This window comes from Peromyscus californicus, unplaced genomic scaffold (assembly GCF_007827085.1).
Source record: "Peromyscus californicus insignis strain IS unplaced genomic scaffold, ASM782708v3 Scaffold_16__1_contigs__length_79575227, whole genome shotgun sequence".
Lineage (NCBI taxonomy): Eukaryota > Metazoa > Chordata > Mammalia > Rodentia > Cricetidae > Peromyscus > Peromyscus californicus.
In genome coordinates this window covers 79,481,882-79,505,022 of record NW_026294458.1, presented here as the reverse complement: position 1 = coordinate 79,505,022, position 23,141 = coordinate 79,481,882, and the positions used below count along the sequence as shown (strand labels likewise).

The window sequence follows — 23,141 nt, the reverse complement described above, 5'->3', positions numbered from 1 at the left end:
CAATACTTCAAGATATTATGTGAAATGGATAACTGATGAGGATGCATGGAATTTCAAATAATATATACATATTCATAGTACATCAGTTATATTATATATTATGTATATATATTATACAATTGATTACTGATTATGCTACTTCATTACATTTCTTCTAGACAGATGAAAATGTTTCTTTGGATGCACACATGAGGTATTTAATGTTTCTTATATTCTCTTCTATTAAGCATTTTAACATTAACATTCTTAATATGTGTTGACAAAACACCAAACATTGGGAGCACATCATACACCCTTAGACTTGTACTCAGGAGACTGACACATGGGGATCATGAGTTCAAATGTACTTTTGACTAATTACTAACAAACAAGCCAGGCTGGATAACAAACAACATTTCAAGGAAATTTGTGAAAAAAAATATGAAAAATAAAACCAGGAACCAAAACCCAGCACCCCTTTACAGACACACTAACTTGTAGCTAGAGTTTTTCTGCCTGGCCCACAGTCAGGACAAATCTTTGTCACCTGCCAGTCCCACAGTCGCTCAGACCCAACCAAGTAAACACAGAGACTTATATTGCTTACAAACTGTATGGCTGTGGCAGGCTTCTTGCTAACTGTTCTTATAGCTTAAATTAATCCATTTCCATAAATCTATACCTTGCCATGTGGCTTGTGGCTTACCGGCATCTTCACATGCTGCTTGTTCTGGTGGTGGCTGGCAGTGACTCTGACTCAGCCTTCCACTTCCCAGCTTTATTCTCCTCCTTGTCCTGCCTATACTTCCTGCCTGGCCACTGGCCAATCAGTGATTTATTTATTGACCAATCAGCAACACACTTGACATACAGACCATCCCACAGCACTAATTTGAAAAGTATGATCACACACTGCCTAATATTTAAATACAAATGTACCACTTAGATGATGGCCATCCCATTCTATACACTGAAGCAGAAAAATACCTCTCACTAAGTTAAAGCAAAATAGAAAATGAACAAAGGCCACAGAAGGAATAAAAGGACCAAAAAATAAACTTCACTAAATGGGTTTGCCACAGATACAGCACACTTTAATATCTACCTCAAATGTTGCAAGTAGAAGCCACAATGTGATCTACATTATAGTCTTTTTTTTTTTTTTTTTTAGTTTTTCAAGACAGGGTTTCTCCATGTAGTTTTGGTGCTTGTCCTGGAGCTTGCTCTGTAGACCATGCTGGCCTCAAACTCACAGAGCTCTGCCTGGCTTTGCCTCCTGAGTGCTGGGATTAAAGGCATGTGCCACTACTGTCCAGCTTCATAATAGTCTTTAGTGAACTGTGGGAGCCCACAGAGGTTTCCTAGTGAGATCTGAGCTTGCTTTACCCAGCAGGGCTGCAGAAGAGGATGATTGGACCACAGGCCTGAGACCAGGTGTTTGGAAGGGTCTGCACTTGGCTGTATTTAGCAAGGGGAAGGTCTTTTGCCTTGCCCCTTGGCATTGTTATAAAAATCCTTCTGAATAAAGTTCTGGGCTGGTAGATAATGATCCAGGCCCTCCCGAGGCTATCCTGTGTTTCTTTTTCTCTCCCCTCCATCCTTCTATCTAATCTCTTATCCTTCACTCCTCAAGAGTAGCCTGGGGTAAAAGGTTGAGGCAGGTACCCCACAATGAACTTGGTTAATAATTTACTTACTTCAAGGCTAAGATGAAAAGGAGATAAAACAAATTTTTTTTCTTGAAACTAAAGACAACTGTCATATTTAAAGTCCTTACCAAACCATTTACCTGAATAAGGTTTTTCTCTTGTATGAGTTCCTCCATATATATATATATATATATAAAGATTTAGAATATTTACAGGACTAGAGACATGGCTGAGCCCTTAATATAAGTTTATTCCCAGGACCAAGGTCAGGTTTTTAATGACTTCTAGTAATTTTTGACACAAAAAACTCCAAAGGTCTAACCTGTTTGGAAACCAGAATGCACATGCACATACCCACACAAAGACACACTGACATTGCATAATTAAAATTAAAACAAATCTTTAAACTAATTTTCACTCATGAATGTTTTTCTCTTATAATTCCTGTAATACAGGTGCTGAGGCATCTCGAGGCTTACAGAGTTTTTCTCCATCATGAACTGGTTCATGTAATAGAAAGCAAGCATGTAGGCTTGAAGTCAGAGAATCAATCATTCTCAGTCTGTGATATCATGTTTGAAGATTTAGAAAATGCTGCCCTGATGGAAGAAATATTTCACTGGTGGTTGGCCTGAGAGTTTATATCTGCACACCATTTCCAATTTACACTTTCTGCTTCATGCTGCAGGTTAAGGATATGAATTTTTAGCTTCCTACTTTAGCTGCCATGTCTGACACTTGTTTCCATGCCACTTTCATGGTGATCCTGTATTGCTCTGGAACCCAGGGACAAATTAAACACTTTTGTAAGCAAATATAGACATGATGTTATATCACAGCAACAGAAAAGGCACTAATACACATGCAGAAAGTTTTACACCTAGATTCATTATCTCATGTAATTGAGAAGTATAAAATCTAAAAATTACTTTATCATTTAAATTCATAGGCCTTGTGTCCATGTGAGCTTGCAGGTGTAAATAAAATAAAGAGGGGGCATCATATTGCTTGAACCAATTGTTGACACTTGTCAGATTGTTTTCTCCAGAATAATTTCGTGTAATGTAAATGGGTTGGCTTAAAATATTACCAAATGCTTTATATTCAGATTCCCTTCAGCATGAGTTTTTCAGATCCTCAAAAATCTAATGCTATATTCAAAGGCTTTAACAGACTAATTACACACTAAAAGTTACTCATGTAGGGTTTCTCTCCAGTATGTGTTCTTTCATGCATTTGAAGACTATGATATGCAAATGCTTTACCACATTGATTACATTCTTAGTGTTTCTCTCCAGTATGTGTTCTTTTATGTATTCGGAGACTGTTGTGACATACAAAAGCCTTACCACATTGATTACATTCATAGGGTTTCTCTCCAGTATGTGTTCTTTTATGTATTTTGAGATAACTGTGATATGCGAAGGCTTTACCACATTGATTACAATCATAGGGTTTCTCTCCAGTATGTGTTCTTTTATGTATTTTGAGATAACTGTGATATGCGAAGGCTTTACCACATTGATTACATTCATAGGGTTTCTCTCCAGTATGTATTTTTTCATGCATTTGAAGATGACCTTGTTGTGCAAAGACTTTACCACATTGATTACATTCATAGGGTTTCTCTTCAGTATGTATTCTTTCATGCATTTGAAGATTACTTTGTTGCCCAAAGGCTTTACCACATTGATTACATTCATAGGGTTTCACTCCTGTATGTGTTCTTTTATGTAGTTGGAGACAACTGTGTTGTGCAAAGGCTTTACCACATTGACTACATTCATAGGGTTTCTCTCCAGTATGTGTTCTTTCATGCATTTGAAGAAGACTATGATATGCAAATGCTTTACCACATTGATTACATTCATAGGGTTTCTCTCCCGTATGTGTTTTCTTATGTATTTGGAGACTACTGTGACATACAAAGGCTTTACCACATTGATTACATTCATAGGGTTTCTCTCCAGTATGTGTTCTTTTATGTATTTTGAGATAACTGTGATATGCAAAGGCTTTACCACACTGATTACATTCGTAGGGTTTCTCTCCAGTATGTATTCTTTTATGTATTTTGAGATAATTGTGACATCCAAAGGCTTTACCACATTGATTACATTCATAGGGTTTTTTTCCAGTATGTGTTCTTTCATGCATTAGAAGATGACCTTGTTGTGCAAAGACTTTACCACATTGATTACATTCATAGGGTTTCTCTTCAGTATGTATTCTTTTATGCACTTGAAGATCACTTTGTTGTCCAAAGGATTTACCACATTGATTACATTCATACGGTTTCTCTCCAGTATGTGTTCTTTTATGCCATTGAAGAGAATTGTTATGAGCAAAGGCTTTATCACACTGATTACATTCGTAGGGTTTCTCTCCAGTATGTATTCTTTTATGTATTTTGAGATAACTGTGATGAGCAAAGGCTTTACCACATTGATTACATTCATAGGGTTTCTCTCCAGTATGTGTTCTTTTATGTATTTTGAGATAACTGTGACATCCAAAGGCTTTATCACATTGATTACATCCATAGGGTTTCTCTTCAGTATGTGTTCTTTTATGTATTTTGAGATAACTGTGACATCCAAAGGCTTTATCACATTGATTACATCCATAGGGTTTCTCTCCAGTATGTGTTCTTTCATGTCTTTGAAGATGACCTTGTTGTGCAAAGGCTTTACCACATTGATTATGTTCATAGGGTTTCTCTCCAGTATGTATTCTTTTATGCCATTTAAGAGAATTGTGATGAGCAAAGGCTTTACCACATTGATTACATTCATAGGGTTTCTCTCCAGTATGTGTTCTTTTATGTATTTGGAGACTACTGTGACGTGCGAAGGCTTTACCACATTGATTACATTCATAGGGTTTCTCTCCAGTATGTGTTCTTTTATGTATTTTGAGATAACTATGACATGCAAAGGCTTTATCACATTGATTACAGTCATAGGGTTTCATTCCTGTATGTGTTCTTTCATGCCTTTGAAGATGACTATAACGTGCAAAGGCTTTACCACATTGATTACATTCATAGGGTTTCTCTCCAGTATGTGTTCTTTCATGCATTTGAAGAAGACTTTGATATGCAAATGCTTTACCACATTGATTACATTCATAGGGTTTCTCTCCAGTATGTGTATGTTTATGTATTCGGAGTCTATTATGACATGTTAAGGCTTCACCATATTGAATACCTGCATAGGGTTTCTTTCCAATATGAATTTCATGCCTTTGAAGAAGACTATGATATGAAAATGCTTTAACACATTCAGTATATTCAGAAGTTTGCTCTCCTGTATGACTTCTTTCATGCCTGCAAGGATAATTGGCACATTTAAAAGCTGTAACACATTTATTACACTGCTGAATCTTTATATCTGTATGATTTAATTTTACAATTTGGTCAGATCTTAAGGTTTTATCACTTTGCTTACACTCATGTTGTTTCTCTTCATTAAAGATTATTTTGCATATTTGAAAATGCCTATGATGGTAAGAGCCATAATTACCTGGCTCACACTTATGACATATTTTTTCTATGAGATTTTTCACATATTTGAAGACAACTGATAGAATTCAGACCTTTACCCCACTTATTCCATTGATAATTTTCCTATACTGTGAGTCATACACATTTGCAAAGTGAACCAGGACAAACAGAAGTATTTACATAATACTAGTACTCATAGGGCTTTTCTGCAGTATGTTTGTCGATGTATTTCCATTGAAGCTGGAAAACCAATTACTTGTAAATTTGAATTACATTCAACAAGTCTACTCAACATGAGTACTACTACATATTGTTCTGAGATGCAGAGAGGTACATGGCTTCTTTCTATATCACTATGTGTGGTGATATTTTATTTGTGCTGAAATGTGATGATATTTTATTTGTGTTTTAGTAAATAAAGCTTGCCTGGAGATCAGAGGAATAGGAACAGCCATTATAAGTAAACAAAGAAGTCAGGCAATGGTAACACATGCTTTTAATCCTATTACTTGGCAGGCAGGGATCTGTCTGGATCTCTGTGAGTTCAAGGCCACACTGAAAACAGCCAGGTGTGGTGGCAAATACCTTAAATTCCAATGCTAGTTAACCATGGAGGTCTGGAGGTCTGTACCGAAAGACAGGAAGTGACAGAGCTAGGCAGGAAGAGGAAGTAATGTAGCTGGACAGAGAAAGCAAATCAGATGGCAGAACAGCAAGGCATATAGGCATGGGTAGACAGGAAGTAACTTGCATTTGGAAGCTGCAGAATTGGTGAGGTAAGGTTAGCTGTAGCTTTCCCTATTTCCCTGATCTCTCTCAGGCTTTCACCACTGTATCTGACTCCATGTTTTTTATTTAATAAGACCATTTAGAAATGTGTCTATACCTATGCTTATATGGCTTGTATCCAGAGTAACATATGATGTACCTATTAAAGGAAGAATAACAAATAAAAGGTTTCTACATTGCATTTACACAGTTTGACTTTCTGTTCCTCATAGACATATGGTATAGGGATTAAGGTTTCTCCACAACTCTCACTTAACTCTTGACTCTAACTACCCATCTCACTAAACTTATCAATGATAGAACCACTATGAGTAACACTGGTTTTACTATGGACTATTTGTTTATTAGAAGGTTTTAGACATACACTTATCACATAGTCAACATGTATACTTTTTGTAATATGAGTGGTATGAAACTAAATGGATTGGCAGTTCTACAGCATAGCTCTGATGGAGCTATGATTCAAATGGTGATATATGTTAAGTCATTGATTCCTTGTCTTCCTTCTTAAAAGAATGACTTGCAAACACAATTCACTTACCTGTCATTGAGGTATATGGGTTTGTGAGCATTTAAGAATCATCAATGCAATTTAAGCTGTGATTATTTACACTGCTACTTTTCTTTAAAACTTCCAGATACATTAAAATATCTCCAGAGGCACATTTGTATCAGCTTGCACATGAAAATTACCTTCCATATCTTTGAGAACTTTGACAATGCTCTTCAACTTTATGATCTTCCCAATTGTAGCCTAAAATAGAGCATGAGGAAATATATGAAATAGTACTAGAAATTGTGCAAAATTTAAGTTACTATCTTCAGTGATCCTTAGAACTATGCATGATTTATTCACCCCATTCTTCCTCATTCTCAATCAACATTAGAGAAGCACATCAATAACCAAGAAACAGTTGTCCCCTTATTTTTAAATGTGACAAAAAATTTACAGCATTACCTATATCAGTGAGGTTCGTATAGGTCTCCAGCATCACATCTCTGTAGAGATTCTTCTGGGAAGGATCCAGCAATGCCCACTCTTCCTGAGTGAAGTTGACATGCACATCATTATAGGTCACTGCATCCTAAAATATACCAACATATATATGCCATATATACATATACAACAAAACCATAATACTGATAATATTGTAAAAGTACACTTCTTTGACAAAATAGTCATATAATTCCTCTGCTTCCCACCCTTATTTTATGACATAGACATTATAATATAATCATCAAGTCATTTTAGATGGAAACTGAATAGAATGTTTACCTCTATCATTCCTGAACACTTTGAATGGGATATCACACTGCAAGAAAATTACCTATTAACAGACATAGAGAGACAAGCAAACACATCAACAGTGTTGAGCACACATCAGAGAAATTGTATAAACAATTACTAACTACAAAAAAGATGAGCAAGCTGGGTATATTGGTTCATGTCTTTAATCTCAGCACTCAGAAGGCAGAGGCAGATATATCTGTTTCTGAGTTAAAAGCTAGTTGCTGGGCGGTGGTGGCGCACGCCTTTAATCCCAGCACTCGGGAGGCAGAGGCAGGTGGATCTCTGTGAGTTCGAGGCCAGCCTGGTCTACCAAGTGAGTTAAAGGAAAGGCGCAAAGCTACACAGAGAAACCCTGTCTTGAAAAAAAGAAAAAAAAAAAAAAAGCTAGCCAAGGCTATGCAATCAGTTCCTGGACATCAAGAAGTAAATATTAAGAACTTGTCTCCACTGCAAAAATCAACCAATCAATCAAACAAAAAAGGTAGGAAGAAATACTGAAGTTCCTACAAAGAGTTATACATTCACTCTAGTTCTGTATTCATCTTCCAGGAATCTTAAGTGTTCCAGTTTAAACTGTAACTTTAATAAACCTTACTAAAAGGAACTGTGCATTTAAACACTTACAAATAGATGATGAAAACATTAACAATATAAATTTTGATCATAAATAATCAACACAGGGCAGGAGAGATGGCTCAGAAGTTAGGAGTTCTTGCTGCTCTTGCATAAAGGTGGGCTAAATTGCCAGTACTTACATGGGGGATCATAACTATTCCAAGCTCATGAATTTCAAGACAATGTTTTGACTACTGTGAGGACCAGGCACATGGTTGGTACATATCCATGTATACAGGCAAAAGAATCATATTCATCAAAAATCAAAACAAACACAAGTAGGATGAATGTCACACAACTGTAATCTAATGACTCAGAAGGCCTAGGCAGTATTAATGTCATGAATACTGCCATCTTGGGAAAGAGAACAATACACTCTGCCAAATTTCAAATTTAAAACTGAGAGTGAAGCTCAGCAAAACAGTATATGATTAACATGTATAAAAATATATACTCTAGGCCCATCACCCAATACCAGGAATGTTGGCCAACCTTTAATCCCAGCATGTGGGAGCAAGAATCAGGTGAATCTCTGATTTTGAAGCCAGCCTGGTCTACAGAGCAACTTTCAGAACATCCAGGGCTACTCAGACAAACCTTGTCTTCAGAAACTAGAATAAAAACAATAAAATTTAAAAATTCAGGCAAGCAAAATGGCTTAAGATTTAATAGCAATTGCTTCAATTGTATATTATGTGATTTAGAGATACCATCTATGATAGCGGTGAATGTGTGATAGCACAAGAAGGGAGCTGGCTGATTTGTTTCAACCATAACATAGTAGAAACAAAGAACAGAAAATGGGTAGAGGCTATTGACATTCAAATCCTATCCAAAATGTGGAATTTCATCTAGAAAGATTCCTCCTACTAAAGGGTCTACAAACAACCAAAACAAAGCCACCAAGGAGAGACACATGTCCAGATACCTTATTTTATATGGTAGCTTTTTATTCAGTCAACTAGATTCTGACCCAGGTCACTATAGGCTCAGGGTCATCCATGAAGAAAACACATTTAGTCACTTCAATGATCCTCATACTCTGCAACAGCCCCTACACTGTCCAAATGTCCAGTCTTTTTTGACACTGAAGAGAATCTCTTGACTGTGTCATCTTGTAAAATCAGAAAACAAGTTAAACCTTTCCAACATCCAAATGGCACAGAATAGCCATTTCCATTCCAGAAGAGAGGAATTGAGACATAGTGAGGGAAGATTAGACCAAGGCAAGGCTGAAACCCAGCAGGGCAACAATCAATTCCAGTAGCTCTGTGTCAGACACATAGGGCTTCAGTTTCAAAGGGCTTAGATGTCTCTCTCTCCACAATTTTCCTTATATCTCTATCTTTGGTTACTTCCACTCCATATATGCAGCTCTCCATGGAAGATGTCTCATAGCTTAAATATCTCAGCATCTTATGTTCTCAAAATACAACCCAGGCTTCATTCTCATAGCATCAAGCAATGAATTCTCACAGTCTCCTCACTGGAGCTCTTACTATACCAAATACAAATGCTTACAATAGTGCTGAACTGAAAATACACACTAAGAATGTATGGCCTTAAATTTTGCATCTTTGTTATTTCCAGAAACAGTTAAACATCAATGATTCCCCCAAAATTTGGTTTCTAAGTTGTGATGGCTCCTGCCATGCTTGGACCAGAGTTGCAGCAGGCTTTGTATGAAGTTGCTTCCTGGGACTGGGAATCACTTTGCCTAATTCTTCCCTTAACTTAGGGCATAGAAGGATGGATTATTACCCTTATGGCACCTTGTTAGGCTTCCAGTGTAGAGTAAGACCCTTCTATTTAATGGTAATAATCTCCCTTAAAATCCCTGTCTCTGTTCAGCACTTGAGGGTCAACTGGAACTACCTAGTGTTGTTTTTGTCTTCAACCCACAGACTTCCCATTTATTTATGACCCACTTGTTCCTTTTTTTCACTGTAGTCCTGAATGAATCATAATAGCCATCCAAGAGTTAGTATTCCATCTAAGAAATCAGCCCCATTATTTTTTAATTCTGCCTTACTCAAGTTCTTGGGGGCTTGGGCATAATAAGAAAGGTTAGGGCCCAAAATATCCCCAAAATGACCTCTAGCTTAATTTATCATGGAGTCTATTTCCCACTGAGATCCTGTGACCCTGACCTCCACTGTTTGCATTACTCTCCACAGTCCTTTACCACAAGTCTTCTAAGACTGGCTGATTAAGCTTTGTGTGCAGCTTTCTATGTCTTTTGCCATTTAAATCTGGATATCATCAACATTCCTCCAACAGTCATCATTCTCAGGTCCTTTGCAGCAACAAAATCACTTTTGGTGTACCATATTCTGTTATACTGATAGAAATTCAAGCTAGCACTGGAGGCAAAAACCATGAGGAATCTTTGTTTCCTAGCCTTTTCTCTTACTTGGTAATTTTCTTATGCTCAGCTAGCTCTCTTATCCAGTCCAGGCCAACTTTCTTAGTCTATTGCACCTTCAGGGCCTTCACACCTCAATCATCAATCAACAAAATGTCTCCAAGACTTAGCAACCAGCCATTCTGATGGGGGCACATTCTCAACTGATGTTCTCACAGATGACTCCAGACTCTGATATGTTGTCATCTGGAAGTAATTAAGACACAGAGACAATAATATATGAGCAGGTTTTACAAACCTAAAACCAATGTATCAACTTCATCAATAACTTAAATAGCAAAAATTAAAACATTGATGATAGTAACAACTGGAAAACACAGACATGCCAAGAAATGAGGAGAGATAAGCTCTAATATCAAGAAGAGAAAATTAAGACTGTTTCTCCAGAGAAAGTCTCCAAACCAATAAACTTAAGGAACTCATGACATAATGTTGATTGGTGAGTTCCCACCATTTCCTATGACTGCAGCCTGAGCTATATTCCTCATGCCAGACCACCAGGGGGTCCTTGGGCTGCGCTGGTACTGACTCATTCTCTCCCTTGACGAAGGGGTCAATGCTGTCAGACCCCCCGGGGGGGTCCTCGTGCTGCATACGCTTCCAGCCCTTAATCCTCTCTTGATGAAGTGGGGAGTAACCTGTGCTGATTCATAGATCTTTCTCCTACTTCAGAGATGCTTGTGATTGGAGTCTGATCCCAGTTTGTTATTTTAATTTTTTATTTTTTCTCTTTTGGCACTGCAGCCATGGGGCATGGGGCAAATACCAGTAAATTTGGCTATTTCAACCCCAATATTTCATGGGAATTATCTAACTTCTGCCAGTGAATGGGCAAATGAAAAGAGTTACCTTATTCCCAAGCTTTCTACTGAAGCTCTGAACCCTTCTCCTTCTCCATTTCTGATTCTTTCCCTGCCATGTGCAACCACTTCTGTCTATCTGACATCCACTTTCTGCTCTCTGGGATTGGGCAGGCTTTAACTCACCTTAAACCCTCCCACTCATTCTCAAGCTGCCCTGAGAAGCACAGATGAGTCTGAAAGCAGGCTAGAATCCATGTAAATAAGTTTACAGTAATCAGGATGGCTCTTTAGCCAGAGATCGATTTATAGCCTGCCTCTTGGCAGGCCTTCCTAAAGCTGTTCCCAAGCCAGCAGACATCAAAAAAAAAAAAAAAAATTCAAGACATGGAGTAAAATCTGTCTCTTGTCCCTCAGACCTCCCCGACATAGGGCCAAAACTTAAGCATCTAGAAAGCAAGGCTCCTGACCCCAAAGGCAGAAGTATCAGCTGTGGCATTTAAAGTGTACCACGGGAGAGATGAAAAAAGCCCGAGAACAGAATTGTCAAGTGCTGGCACATGCTGGCTCCCAAAAGCCATTGAGTCCCTGTTTTAAATGTGGAAAGAAAAATAAAGGCCACACAAGGTAGTACATACCCTGCCAGGACATCAGTTGAGCCTCATTCAAAGTGCCACCTAGAAAGACAACTGGTCAGCTGACAGCACCCAGGCACCAAGGGGCAGGGGGACAGACAAAGACCTCCAGCAGACCTCTAGGCTTGGCCACAGGCTCGTTTGTAGGAAACCTAGAACACAGTATGGAGGTGATCCATTTCTTTCCTTCTGGACACCAGAGCCACTAACCCAGTCCTGGGAGTTTTAGGGTCTCACCTCTCATTTCCCTATTGTTGGGGTAGGGAGGACAGCCTTACCCACCTACCACATTTAATTGTACTTTCAGGGTTACTTAATGAGAAAGATTTTCCAGCTAAGATAGGAGCTTTCATTTCATTGTTCCCTACATGTGCCTCATTCCAGACCTGTCAGAAGTGCTTCTCCTCATGCACACAGACAGGGCCCTGATCTCTGCCATGTCCCTAATACCAAAGAAATAAGTTCTCATGCACCGCAAGCTTTTCTCTTCCCAGTTCCCTCTTCTAATTAACTGCTCAGCTAATGGCAGCTTTGGACTACCACAGAACTGGAGTCCAGGGATCATCAAGTAAGAAACTGTGACAGCTAAAAGATATTTACATCCTCAGACCCAAAAGTATCTGGGCTCTACAAAAACAGACCTTAATATAACCATCTATTACTGTTAAATGCTCTCAACAATTGATCACCTGTGTCTCCTGGATGCTAAACTAGTAAAGGAAACAGGTGCCTTAAAATAATCTGTCTCTGATAAAGTTTAAAAACATGTTCCAATCTCTCTGTCTCTCTCATTAACACTAACCGATATAAGCAGAGTACTAAACACTACAATGGTCACTAATTTTCTCATGGTTGCTTCTTAACATGCTCAAATTTTTTCCCCAAGCTCCAGAAACCAGCTTAAATCCATCTGGACAGGTCGGATCTACTTCAGGCTTTTTCTGTCTCACCAGCATCCTGTCAGACACAAAAGCGGCCAGAGTGCCAAGCCAAGAGGGATGGATGACTCCAGGGCCGCAGGATAGCCCACCATCCCAGGATGTCTGTTTACCTCAGAAGGCCCCCTTCCCTACCCCCTCCCAAGAGCCAACTGCCACCCACCAAGTCATCTGGAAGCAGTTTTTCTGGGAGAAATGACACCCCTATTCCTATTCACTTCCTTTTTTATAATAAGCAAAAAGTCTAGAATGTTATGATCCTGCCCTCACTCCTGCACATGCACAGCTTGGGGTCTTGAGTCTTACATCATCAGGGGGCACTGGTAACTACATATGCATGGCACAGTCATGCAATCTATGCCTTAAAAGTCAGATGCAAACCCCATGCTCTCTTTGCTCTCTGCTCCCTCCTCTGCTCCCCTCTTTTCCCACCATCTTTCTCTCTCACTAGGCCTGGTCCCCACTCCCTCCCCCTTTTCCTCCTAATAAAGCTCTGAATACTGATACTGGGTTCTGTCATGACTGTGACCTTTCCACGTGGTAACCAGCACTGCCACCAGCGCCTATTATCATCCTTTCAATATTAAACATAGAAGTCAGGCAATGGTAGCACATGCCTTTAATCTAAGCATTCAGGAGGCAGAGATCCATCTGGATCTCTGTGAGTTCAAGGCCACACTGGGACAGAGCCAGGCATGGTGGCACATGCCTTTAATTCTGAGCAATAGTTAATCATAGAGGTCTGGAGGTCTGTACAGACAGGAAGTGATAGAGCTGGGCAGAAAGAAGAAGTGATGTACCTGGGCAGAGAGAGGAAGTGAGATGACAGGACAGAGAAAGGATATAAGCATGAGTATAGAGAAAGTAGCTCTCTCTGGAGGCTAAGGAGTTAGTAAGGTGAGGTTGGCTGTGGCTTGTCCAATTATTCCTCTGATCTCTCAGTTTTCACCCCAATATCTGGCTCTGAGTTTTTTTTTAATTAATAAGACCATTTACCAATTCATCTTATATATTCCATGATAAAGTCAAATTTAAACAATATCTACGTATAAATCCAGCCCTATAGAAGGTACTAGAAAGAAAAACCCAACCCAAGGACACTAACTACACACATGAAAACACAGTAAATAAATAATCTCACATCAGCAAAACCAGAAGGAGGAAAACACACACACACACACACACACACACACACACACACACACACACACACAAACCAAACAAATATACTTTCATACACATACCACCACCACCCCCAACAACAACATAAATAACAGAAATTAATCATCATTATTCTTGATATCTCTCAATATCAATGGCCTCAATTACCCAATGAAGACACAAATTAAAAGTATGAATTAAAAAACAATATCCAACCTTTCACCACATACAGGAAACACACTTTAACACCAAGGATAGAGATTACCAAAAGGTAAAGGCTAGGAAAAACATATTTAAAGCAATTGGGACTAAGAAGCAGGCTTGTGTAGCCCTTTTATTACCTATCAAAATAGACTTCAAAAAAAATTCATCAAGAGATGGGGAAGAACACTCCTTATTCATCAAAGATAAACTCCATGAATATGACATTTCAATTATTAATATCTATGCCCCAAATACAAGGTCATTTATTTTTGTAAAAGAAACACTTCTACAGATTAAATGACACATTGACTCTCACACAGGGTTTGATATTGGTAGACTTCAATACCCCACCCTCACCAATGGACAAGTCATTCAGACAGAAACCAAACAGAGAAATATTGGAGCTAATGGATTTTATAAACCATATGAATCTCACAGATACTACAGAATATTCCACTCAAAGAAAAATATACCTTTTCAGCACCACATGGAATTTTCTCCAAAGTTGATGACACACTTGGACACAATTCAAGTCTCAACAGATACAACAAAACTGAAATAATTCCTTGCATCCTATCAGACCACCATGGGTTACAGCTGGTAAAAAAGGGGAAAAAAGGAAGAGATCTCATACTAGCAACTTGACAGCACACATAAAAGCACTAGAACAAAAAGAAGTAAACATACCAAAGAGGAGTAGACAGGAAGAAAGTATCAAATGAGTATAAAAATTAATAAAATAGAAACAAAGAAAAACACAAGGAATCAATAAAACACAGATTTGCTTCTTTGAGAAAATCAATAAAAAACAGACAAACCCTTATCTAAACTAAGACACAGAGAGAATATCCTAATTAATAAAATAAAAAATAAAGAGAACCATAACAACAGACAAGGAAAGCCAAATAATCATAATGAAATACTGTAAGAAGCTGTACTCCACCCAATTGGAAATTCTAAAAGAAATGGATAATTTTTTTGGTAGGTACCACTTACCAAAGTTCAATAAACATCACATAAACAATGTAAATAGACCTATAACTCTAATAAAACAAATCATTACAACAACAAAAACCAAAAAAAAACCCCAAAAAAACAAAAACAAAAGAGCCCAGGGACAGGTAGTTCTAGGACAGAATTTTACCAGATTTTCAAAGAAGAGTTGAAACCAATACTCCTCAATTTTTCCATAAAATAGAACCAGAAGGAACACTATCCTATTCATTTTATTATGCCACAGTTACACAGATATTCATAAATTAAGGCTCTTGTTTTTAAATCATCATAGATAATTTATATCACATGCTGCTACATCAGATATGTTGAACCTGAGATGGGGTACAGTGAAAAGTTGGATTTCTGGATTGGCCCTTAACAATCTGGAGACTGCAAAATCTAGAGTTAGACAGACTCTGGGGATTCCAATTTCAGGTATTCAGTAGATTGTAGAGGTGGAGTTTTCTGTCCTGTCTGACTGATTATACCCAGCAGTCACTTCACAAATTACCACGTAGAGGCTTGTATTAATTATAAATCCCTGGTTGATGGCTCAGGCTTATTACTAACTAGCTCTTACATTTTAATAAACCCATTTCTCTTGATCTATGTACCACCACATGGCCTATGACTTACCAGTTCTCTGGCATCTTGGGTCATGGGCAGCTGACTGGCATCTCCAGACTCCACCCTTCCTTCTCCGTTATGTGTTTGACTTTCCCACCCAGCCTTATTCTGCCTGGCTATAGGCCAATCCAGCTTTTATTATTAACCAATGAGAGCAACACACATTCACAGCAAAGAGAAGGATCCTCCTACAGCATTTCCCACTTTCTGTCTAATAAAAAAGGAAGGCTTTAACTTTAATATAGTAAAGTTACAGATAACAAAATAGTCATTGAGCAAGAATTACAGTTACAATATCTAGTCTTTGTATTTGACAAAAGCAGAGAAAACATTCAATTATCTATCCTATCTTGGTGAGTCTAAAGTTTTATATCTAATTTACTCTTTATCATAATTAAGGAAACAATAACTATTCAGTCTTCAACTCCATCAAAGACCAGAGAAGAAAATAATAATATCTGAGTAAGCAGGAAGTACAAGCAAGCAACTTCCAAAAAATGTAAGAAATGACAGAAACAGCTGTCTGCCTGGACAGTCACCCAAGTTTCCTCTGTAACATCAGGACATGCAATTTTGGCCTACAGGCCTAGCATATTTGACAGACTTTCTTGTGATGCAGGAAAAATTTAAGAACTGTCTTACCTTGTCTTGGCAAGGTTTGGCAGTCACCTTTCTTGCATCCTGCTGATCCAATCTGGCCAATAACTATCATTAATTGAGGCAAGGGCAGGTTCTTTGCCAACATGGATAGCTTTTGTCATAAAGAAAACAAACCCCATACAGATTTTCTTCGATGCCCATCATCTTTTTGGAGTACATTGATGCTGCCAGGAGCAGATGTGTCTCACTGTTATTAAAACATTTTAAATGCCATATTCTGTAGGTCTTTGAAGTATTTGAAGATTATCTATCTGAAATATATCTTTGTATACCTAGGAAACCTAAGATGAGTATAAGTTTGATTATTATAGATGACTATTAATCTGTATTTTTAAATTATACATTACATTTTTATTTTTTAAAAATATTTATTTATTAATTATGTATATAGTGTTTTGCCTGCATGTCAGAATAGGGCATCAAATCTCATTATAGATGGTTGTGAGTCACCATGTGGTTGCTGGGAATTGAACTCAGGACCTCTGGAAGAGCTGTCAGTGCTCTTAACCTCTCAGCCATCTCTCCAGCTCTACATTACATTTCTAACTGAGCTGCATAAACATAATACCTTTAAAAGGAGTAGAAATATACATAGAGTATGACAAAATTGACTTAAATATTTTGAGATTAATAGTTGTTTTTTGGGTTAAAGTAGATTCAATAATCTACCCCTTTTCCATCATTTTTATATCGTATTCCCCTTTCTTCTTTAGAAAGAGATTGAATATGACCAATAACAATTTATAACCAGCCCCTTTAAATGAAAACAAACATTCATAAACAATATTTTGAGAATTTGGATGTAGTTCTCTAGACTACTTTCTGCTGATTGGGCACATTGGTAATCTTATGGGGAACCTCAGAAAATTTGGAATTATGGTCAAGTCCTGACTGGAGTATTTTGTGAGGTTGATCCATCTCAGCCAGCAGCCTTGAAGCTGCTTTGGCTGCAGAACTCAGAGGAAATTGTAGCAGAGGTATATTGAAACAGTGGATCATCTGGACCATCTGCTTTTATTGGTGTCTAGTCCCCTTGTTCTGAAAATATATAAAACTCTGTATTAATATAAATATAAACTGTGTATTATAAACAAGCCAGCCAAAGATAATTTTTTGTTTTATGTTTGAGCAGGTAAAATATACATCACATGTCTTGTACTTACTTTAGATTTATTTTCTATGTCTCTAGTCAGGATTTTCAGCGAGTCTCCCTCAATCAAACCTGATTTTTCTTACCTGAAATGAATCCATATCCTTTTCTTTTCTGTGGACATAAAAGCAGAACCTCTTTCCCAAAGTAACATATCTAATTTAGCAGCTTTTATAATCAAATGTCTTTTACCAGTTATCTCATTAACAGTCAAAAAATCCAAAGAAAACACAATAAAATATAAAGTCCAGACTCTGTGTATTTCCCATTTTAACATGGCCTATATGTTTTTATTACTCTAGTTCTTTCGTAAGGACTTTGCTATCATTTAATCTACCCCCTTTCTTCTCTCTCCCAGGCCTACCCATTTTTTTAAACATTCCTTAATGCATTTACAGGCCTTTTTGTCTGAATTTGGTTTTACTGTGTATATTTAACCCTTTTTGTCAGTGTGAGTGCAAGTCTTAAACCCACTTCAGGCTCTGTATCATGACCTGTTTGTGACTACAAGAATCCACCATGTTGCAGCTCGAGTTGCATGCCACCACAGAGGCCAGGGGACTTGTCTTTGTACTGTGGCCTGCATGAAAGACATGAAGTATGAAGCTGCTCTTGGCTCTGTTTTTGTGTATCTAGAACCCTTATTTTTAAACTTTCTCAGGCTTTATGTAGATGTATGTGTGGCATGTTGGAGTGCCATATGTAAATGGAGGTGGAGCTTTCTGTCCTATCTGCCCAATTATACCCAGCAGTTGTTTCCCAAATTACCACACAGAGGCTTATATTAATTATAAATGCTTAACCACTGGCTCAAGCTTATTACTAACTAGCTCTTACATTATAATTAACCCATTTCTCATGATCTATATATTGCCATGTGGCCCATGGCTTACCAGTTCTCTGGTATCTTGTTTCATGGGCAGCTGGCTGGTGTCTCCTGACTCCATTCTTACTTCTCCCTCTCTCTCTATTTCACTTTCCCACCCAGCCTTATTCTGTCTGGCTATAGGTCATATGAGCTGTTATTATCTATCAATGAGAGTTACACACATTCACATCATACAGAATGATCCTCCCAAAGCAATGGTTCATATCCCCTCTGCTTGATGACCTTGAGATCATTAACCTAATTCACAACAGATTTCCAGTGTTTGATGAGAACCATAAGCCTAAGTGACCCTTGACACACATGCCACCATATTTGGGCTTCTCTCCTCTTTTCTTAGATCTAGACCTTGCTTAAGTCTCCATAGCACCAGAACCTCTTCTCATAAATACCAGAACCTCTTCTCAGAAATCAGGTGACTGAGCTGCAGTTAGGCAATTAGGCAGTTAGGCAAGAGTAGATAGATAACTCCCAGAGCTACATTCCCTGCTAGCTGAACAACCCATGATTAAAGTCCCCTCCCTGCTTACATCCCCCTTTGCCCCTGCCTATATATGCCTTAAGAGGAAAATAAAATTTTGAAGCTTGATCACATATCCTGTCTTGCTCTCATTCTTTGTGTCTCTTGTCCCTCTCATTCACCAGCCCTCCCTTCAGGTCCGGGGCAAGTGTTATGGCAAAAATAAAGAGAACTGCAAATCAATTTCCCTCATGAACATAGATGCATAAATACTCAATAAAATACTTGCAAACAGATTCCAAGAACACATCAAAAAGATCATCCAAAGTGATAGAGTAGGCATCATCCCAGAGAGGCAGTAATGGTTCAACATATAAAAATAAGTAAATGTAATCCACCATAAATATAAACTAAAAAAACAAAAATAAAAAAAACCCCACAGTATAATACCATTAGATGCTGAAAAAAAATTTGAAAAAATCATACATCATAAAAGTCTTGGAGAGGTTAGGGATACAAGGTACATATATAAACATAATAAAGGAAATTTAGGACAAGCCTATAGCTAACAACACATTAAATAGAGAGAAGCTCAAAGTAATTCCATTAAAATCTGGAACAAGACAAGGCTGTGAACTCTCTATATATCTACTCAATATAGTACTTGAAGTTCTAGATAGACCAATAAAACAACTGAAGGACAACAATGGGATATAATTTGGAAAGGAAGAAGTCAGAGTATTGCTATTTGTAGATGATATGATAGTATATGTAAGCGACCATAAAAATTAGACAAGGGAACCATAGCTGATAAAAAATTTCAGCAAAGTGGCTGGATACAAGAGTAACTCAAATATATCAGTAGCCCTCCTATATAGAAATAATAAACTGACTGAAAAAGAAATAAGGGAAACACACACAATACCCTCAAATAATACAAAATATGTTTGAGTAACTCTAACAAAGCAAGTGAAGTACTTGTATGATGAAAACTTCAAGTATTTGAAGAAAGAAATTGAAGAAGATATCAGGAGATGGAAAGATTTCCCAGGCTCATGGATCAGTAGGATTAACACAGTAAAAAGGCCATCCTACCAACAGCAATCTAAAGATTCAGCACAATTTCCATCAAAATTCCCACACATTTGTTTGAAGATCTTGAAAGGACTGCTTGCAGCTTCATATGAATAACAAAAAGCAAGATAGCTAAAGCAATTCTGAACAATAAAAGAACAGCTTGGCATTGGCAGTAGGACAGACACATTGAATGATGGAATTGAATTAAAGACCCAGACATAAATTCAACACACGTGTACACCTGATTTCTGAGAAGGAAATTAAGAAATACAAAATGGAAAAAAAAGATAGCACCTTCAACAAATGGTGCCTGTTAAACTGAATTTCTGCATGTAGAAGAATTCAGATAGATTCACCTATTGGTGAAATTATTAAGGCCACTCCACGTAGTTAAAAGGAGATTTATTTAATGGCGTAACTTACAAATTAAGGGATAGGTAGGTCGCGGAGTCTGGGGAAGGTGTATCGCAGTCCAGCGGTGTTCTCTGGAGCTCTGTTTGGTACACCTCTCCAGTCCAGGGTCCCGCAACATTCACCCTGTACAAAACTCAAATCAAAGTAGGTCAAAGACCCCAACATAAAACCAGATACACTGAAAATGATTCAAGACAAAGTGGGGAAAAGCCTTGAATGCACTGGCACAGGAGACAACTTTCTGAACAGAACACCAAGAGTGCAGGTACTAAGATCAACAATTAGTAAATGAGACCTTAAGAGATTGTAAAGCTTCTCTAAGGCAAAGAACAGTCAATCAAAAAGACTGCTTAGGTAATGGTGAAAGATTTTTAACAATTCCACACCCAATAGATGCCAAATATGCAAAATATGTAAAGAACTCAAAAACTAGATGTTGAATGCTGTGGAATAATCCTTCTGTACACTGTGAATACCTATTACTCTCATTGATTAATAAAGAAGTGACTGACCTATAGTTGGGCAGGAAGAGAGTGGGTGGGAGAGCCAGACTAGGAGAATTCTGGAAAAAACAAGGGCAGTCATAGGACTCACCAGCTAGACAGGAAGACATGCCAGATAGGTAAATGCCACGAGACTCGGGGCAAGCAGCACATAGGTTAATTGAAATGAGTTAATTTAAGTTGTAAGAGCTAGTTAATAGTAAGTCTAAGCTACTGGCTGGGAATTTGTAATTAATATAAGCCTCAGTGTGTTTATTTTGGCAGCTGCCGGCAGGAAGGAAACGTCTGCCTACAGTTGAAAATCTGAATAATTCAAATAAAAAAATGGGGCACAGATCTAAGCAGAGAATTCTCAACAGAGGAATCTCAAATAGCTGAGAAATGTTTCAAGAAATGTTCAACACACTTAGCCACCATGGAAATCCAAATCAAAACTACTTTTAGATTCCATCTTACACCAGTCAGAAAGCCTAATATCAAAAACCCCAGTTACAACTAATGCTAGTGAAGATGTGGAGCAAGAGGAACACACCTCCACTGCTTGTAGAAGTGCAAACTAATACTGCCACTATAGAAATCAATATCATGGTTCCTCGGAAAACTGGGAATCTATCTACCTCAAGATCCAGCTATACCACTTTTGGGCATATACCCAAAGGATGTTCCATCCTACAACACAGATTTTTGCTTAACTATATTCACTGAGTTTCTATTCATAATAGCCAGAACTGGAAATAGCCAATATGTCTCTGAACTGAAGAATGTATAAGGGAAATGTGGTACATTTATACAATATAATATTACTCAATTCTTAAAACAATGACATCATGAAAAAATTGATTACCTCACTACTCAATGCTAATATCTGTTGCACAAATCCTAAATGGTCTTACAATGAAAATCCAGGGCCAGATATTGGGGTAAATGCTGAAAGACCAGAGGAAACAAGCCACAACCACTTCTCACCTCACCAATCCTGTTTCCATGAATCCTCAGACTGAATGTTCCTGAGTCCTCAGCCAAAAGGATTTTTTGTTCCTGTCTCCTCACACCTTATATTCCTTTCTCTGCCCAGTCACTTCACTTCCTATCTCAACCTTCATAGTGCTGGGATTAATAGTGTGTGTGCTTCCCAAACACTGGGGTTAAAGGTATGTACCACCACTGCCTGGCTCTGTTTCTCTGCTAGACTGGATCAATCTCATGTAGTCCAGTGTGGCCTTGAACTCACAGAGATCTAGGCAGATCTCTGCCTCCTGAGTGCTAGGATTAAAGGTGTGCGCCACCACTGCCTGACCTCTGTTTATTTAACTCTGTGGCTGGCTCTATCCTCTGATCTGCAGGCAAGCTTTATTTCTTAGATTACAAATATCACCACGAATATCAACTACTGTCAAAGCAGGAAAGTGAAACTCCTTCTTGCCCTTCCCTTTCTGTGCTGTGAATATATTTGCTCTATAGTTCATCAGTGAACTCAATTCTTACACAGATCCCTCTTCAATTTAAGTTCCTAATAAAAGTCAGAAAGATTGGAGGACACTCATTCACTGTTTTATTCCTCATTTTCACAGACCAGTAGAGGACCAGCCTGGAAGTAATTACAGGACTGTCTTCCCAGGACTAGGCAGGAGAGTCAGAATTAAATTTTTAAAGCAATTCCGTCAATTACATTGTGTAATGCAAGCTTGAGCTACCAGAGACATTAACCTGAACCAGTAGTTCTCAAGCTTCATAACACTGTGACCCTTTAATATAGTTCTTCACATTGTGGTGACCCCATTAATCATAGAATTATTTTCACTACTACTTCATAACTATAATTTTGCTACTGTTATGAATCAATATAAATATCTATGCTTTCTGATGGTCTTAGGCTATCTTGAGATTGGGTTGTTTGACACACACATTCCCCCCACTGGCCCCCCACCCCAAGGGAGGCATGACCCACCAGGTAGAGGACTTTAAAATGGTAAAAATTATTAAAAGAACAATAGGATATACTGATGTTGAAAGACTAGTAGCTTCCCTGGTAGAGTGAATGCCTTTAATAAGACTTTGTATGACTTTGTCCTGTGTAAAATGTTAGCTGCTGAATGCTCTAAACTGACCCAAATTTACAGCCAATGGCCTATGTCTCAAACCTCTAAGCTGATTTAACTGTGTCAACCAGAATTGCACATAGGAGAATTCCCCTAGTTGGAATCTGAACACTCACTAGTTCAAGCTATTCCCTCTAAACTGTACACCCACCAAGTCTGTCTTTCTTTATTCACATGAAGGAATTAATACATGCTGGGAAATTACACAGAAAGTCACTCACCCTGCCCCACATGTCCTTCTTTATGATGGAGACCCCAGCAGTTTACTGCCTTCAACT

General features: G+C 38.1%; 1 protein-coding gene across 34 annotated transcripts in view; it reads right to left on the bottom strand.

The window, feature by feature from the left end:
- The window catches only part of LOC128112311 (zinc finger protein 431-like), a 127,723-nt gene that overhangs the window by 32,861 nt on the left and 71,721 nt on the right, over positions 1–23,141 (bottom strand). For 6 of the 34 annotated variants that reach the window (XM_052741356.1, XM_052741355.1, XM_052741364.1 and 3 more), the window contains exons 1-2: positions 6,881–6,917; positions 6,616–6,676 (exon numbers count right to left, since the gene is read on the bottom strand). Coding sequence is in view for 21 of the 34 variants with exons in the window: in XM_052741370.1 (XP_052597330.1) it covers positions 2,910–4,956; positions 6,616–6,676; positions 6,881–7,007; positions 8,321–8,439; positions 20,271–20,379 (2,463 nt within the window). In the remaining 13 variants the exon portion in view is untranslated. Of the gene's footprint in view, positions 1–1,858; positions 4,957–6,615; positions 6,677–6,880; positions 7,008–7,198; positions 7,251–8,320; positions 8,440–10,241; positions 10,440–11,691; positions 11,841–20,270 lie in introns of those variants that run through there. The other 28 variants (XM_052741370.1, XM_052741372.1, XM_052741378.1 and 25 more) reach the window with 23 other exon arrangements.